The following is a 3,619-nucleotide window of genomic DNA, read 5'->3' as shown; positions in this document are numbered from 1 at the left end:
TTTATACACAACACGACACAAACCATTGACTTTATACAAGGAAATCTCTGCCCTCCCCCCTAAATGATATACACTAAGCCAGCTCTTTAAAAATCCCACAACACAATCAGAGGTTTAACTCCTGTCAGCTCTCACCTGTGACCAGCGTACAACACAAAGATTAAAACTGTCAGCCAAATGGACAGATGAAATGATAGATAGTGCGTATGATGGTGATGGATAATTGAGGGTCTTATAGTGGATAATTGAGTCTTATATAGTGATGATGGTGATGGATAATTGAGATTCTTGTTGCAATTTTGTTTTTCTTATTACGATAATTATTTCGATTATTAAAGGTATAGTTATTATTACATTTCTGAAACTCTCATCATTATTATTATTATTTTATTATTATTATTATTATTATTATTATTATTGATAATAACAGTTTTGCTATTATCATTTAGATTATAATTTTATCATACTTGCATTTCTGCTCATTTTATTATTATTATATTATTATTATTATTATCAGTAGTAGTAGTAGTAGTAGTAGTAGTAGTTGTTGTAGTATACTATTATTTTCTATCAATATTATTTTTATTATTATTATATTATTATTATTATCATCATTACTATTACCATCAATATATTTCTTCATCATCACAGACAATTAAAAGCCACCCCAGAATCATCTTATTTTAGTAATTGTTTACGGCAATATTTTCACCTGAAAATATTGTTTTGTTCTTATTTCTACTTTATTGTTGTTTGTAATTCCTGCTTCGTTGTGACGATTGATATAATGGAAGGAAATCAAGAGTGAGAGAGACAGAGAGAGGAAAACGAGGGATATAAGGAAATAAATAAAGGTGAAGGAAAGAGAAGAGAAAGGAGAGCAAAACGAAAGAGGAAGAAACGGGGGATTGAAGGAAATGGAAAAAGAGGAAATGGAAGGACAAGATAAACGAAGGATAATAAGATAACGTAATAATAATAATAATAATAATAATAATAATAATAATAATAATAATAATAATAATAAAATAATAATAAGTTTTGTCATTTTTAAGATATTAATAGTATGAATATCAACGGTATAATGGCGTGTAGTGTGAATATCAACGGTATAATGGCGTGTAGTGTGAATCAACGGTATAATGGCGTGTAGTGTGAATATCAACGGTATAATGGCGTGTAGTGTGAATATCAACGGTATAATGACGTGTAGTGTGAATATCAACGGTATAATGGCGTGTAGAATATCAACGGTATAATGGCGTGTAGTGTGAATATCAACGGTATAATGGCGTGTAGTGTGAATATCAACGGCATAATGGCGTAGTGTGAATATCAACGGCATAATGGCGTGTAGTGTGAATATCAACGGTATATGGCGTGTAGTGAATATCAACGGTATAATGGCATGTAGTGTGAATATCAACGGTATAATGGCGTGTAGTGAATATCAACGGTATAATGGCGTAGTGTGAATATCAAAGTATACGGCCTTATTTAACTGCATATTGCGTTCAGATGATCATAATGGCGTTCAGTATGAGTCTGGAGAGTATTATGGCACGTATTATAGTTAAGAGTGTAATGATGGCGCAGATTATGAGACTGAGCTATTTTACTGGCGCGAGATGTTAACGCTGAAGATAATAATGTTGTATAATGCCAGTTAAGGTGTCATAATGGCGCGGAACATTATAATGATGGGTAGTGAGCCCTCGTGATAATGGCGCGGGGCTGAACTTCATAATAATGGGGTACATGTTCAAGATGATGGCGTGAAGTAATGTTTAATAAGGCGCGGCGTGAATGTTCATTATAAGGAGCATGGTGTAAACATTCATGATAATGGCGCGGGGAGTGTGGCTGTTCATGGTGATGGCGCGAGGCAGTGACTGACTGTTCATGATGATGGCGCGGAGTAGTGAGAGTGGGGCAGGATAATGGCGTGGTGTGGAGGGTGGCGTGGTGTCGGGTATCGAGGAGTGGCGGTGAGGGCGGCCGTGTCGGGGGGCCTGAGAGGAGGTAATGGTGTATCCTGACGAGGGTGTGAGGGAGCGGCGCGCCCGGTCGATAGCCACGTCCCCATTATTCCACATTGAGGCCTGGGCGGCGGCGCTTGTTGCTCATCAGAGGCCGGGCCTGTTACCGAATCAACACGGCTGTAACGCGATCTGCCACCGACCACCGCCGCCCGCCACTGATTGGCAGACCGGTCGATTGACAGTTGTCATGGCGACGGAGGACTGTGCAACAGGAGGTAGGATCGCTGTATGGGCCGGGCTAGGTGTGGTGCGTTGAGTGGTGATTATGACCATGGGAGGCGGATCAGTGTTAAGCCCCGCCTCCTGGGCCGCCAGCGGCACTGAGCGACCGCCACGCTGGAGTCCTCGCCTGCCGTTTAACCCGCTGCTGGCGTCCTCCGTCGCGGATCTGCTGCGGGCGCTGCAGCAACATGGCGCCTCTCATGAGTGACCTCGGTGGCTCTTGGTTCCTTGGCTCCTTCGGGGTTCTAGCGCTAAACGCCTTGAGTGCCAATGCGACGGGCACTGGTAGTTTTGGGGATCAGCAGCCCTGTAGTGCCCACACCCATGGTGGCGCTACCTCACTCTTCCTTCACCGCCGCCCAGGCTGTCTGCGAAACTTTGGAAGAGAGTGGCGACATGGAGCGCCTTGGACGCTTCTGTATTACTGCCGGTGGCTCACCCTCATCTTCACGACCTCAACAAGCACGAGGCGGTGCTACGAGCGCGGGCTCTTGTCTCTTTCCACGTGGAAACTTCCGCGAGCTCTACGCCATTTTGGAGTCACAACGATATTCCAAACCTTCTCACACGGCGGCTGCAGGCGCTGTGGCTGGAGGCGCACTACCAAGAGGCAGAGCGTCTCGCGGCCGCCCGCTTGGGCCTGCCGACAAGTACCGCGTCCGTAAGAAGTTCCTTCCCGAGGACCATCTGGGATGGCGAACAGAAGACCCACTGCTTCAAGGAACGCACAAGATCTCTACTGAGGGAGTCATACCTGCAGGACCCTTACCCTAACCCCAGCAAGAAGAGGGAGTTGGCCTCGGCCACGGGTCTCACCCCACACAGGTCGGCAACTGGTTCAAGAACCGTCGACAGCGTGACAGAGCAGCAGCCGCTAAGAACAGGTAAGCCGCCGCTTCGCCCTGGGGCCACGCGGCCTGCCCAGGCCAACCAGGGTACGCGCCTTCATTACTGGTAAACTGACGGGGAGGGGGTCCCTACCTCGCCTCTTGCCACTTCCCACACTGCCCCTCACAAATACCTGCTACAGCAGTAGACACTCGGGGGAGCAACCTGAGCCAAACATGAACTCCTCCACCAGTGAGTGGGCTTTCCAGTGCGGGTTTATAGGACCACCCTGCAGAAGACGACACACTACTCTACTTACCTTCAATTAATCAATGAATCACAATACAGCTTTATCTTGCTAACTTTACTCACACGAGAGGGAAACCTTACTCACTGGCTCCTCCATTATCCTCACCCATCCATCATATAGGACCCTCCCCTGCCCCCATAAAAGGAAAAAGTAAAGGCTCCCAGTATATGGTGCTGTAGTACATGTGTCTACCCCAGCGCGGACAATGGATTGCTTG

At 45.7% G+C, this 3,619-nt stretch overlaps 1 protein-coding gene across 1 annotated transcript; it reads left to right on the top strand.

Annotated features, from left to right (window-relative positions):
* Positions 1-2,534: 2,534 nt before the first annotated feature.
* Positions 2,535-3,148, top strand: LOC121876006 (homeobox protein SIX6-like; the record flags this gene model as incomplete). Its single annotated transcript, XM_042380855.1, is given in 7 exon segments — positions 2,535-2,683; positions 2,685-2,767; positions 2,770-2,831; positions 2,833-2,881; positions 2,884-2,935; positions 2,937-3,076; positions 3,079-3,148. Coding segments are annotated over 7 exon segments (605 nt in total), but the record flags the coding sequence as incomplete, so codon positions are not given.
* Positions 3,149-3,619: the final 471 nt, after the last annotated feature.

The sequence above is a fragment of the Homarus americanus genome, unplaced genomic scaffold (genome assembly GCF_018991925.1).
Source record: "Homarus americanus isolate GMGI-L3 unplaced genomic scaffold, GMGI_Hamer_2.0 scaffold5013, whole genome shotgun sequence".
NCBI classification, from domain to species: Eukaryota; Metazoa; Arthropoda; class Malacostraca; order Decapoda; family Nephropidae; genus Homarus; species Homarus americanus.
Note: the sequence above shows the minus strand (reverse complement) of the source record. Positions and strands in the feature narration are given on the sequence as shown.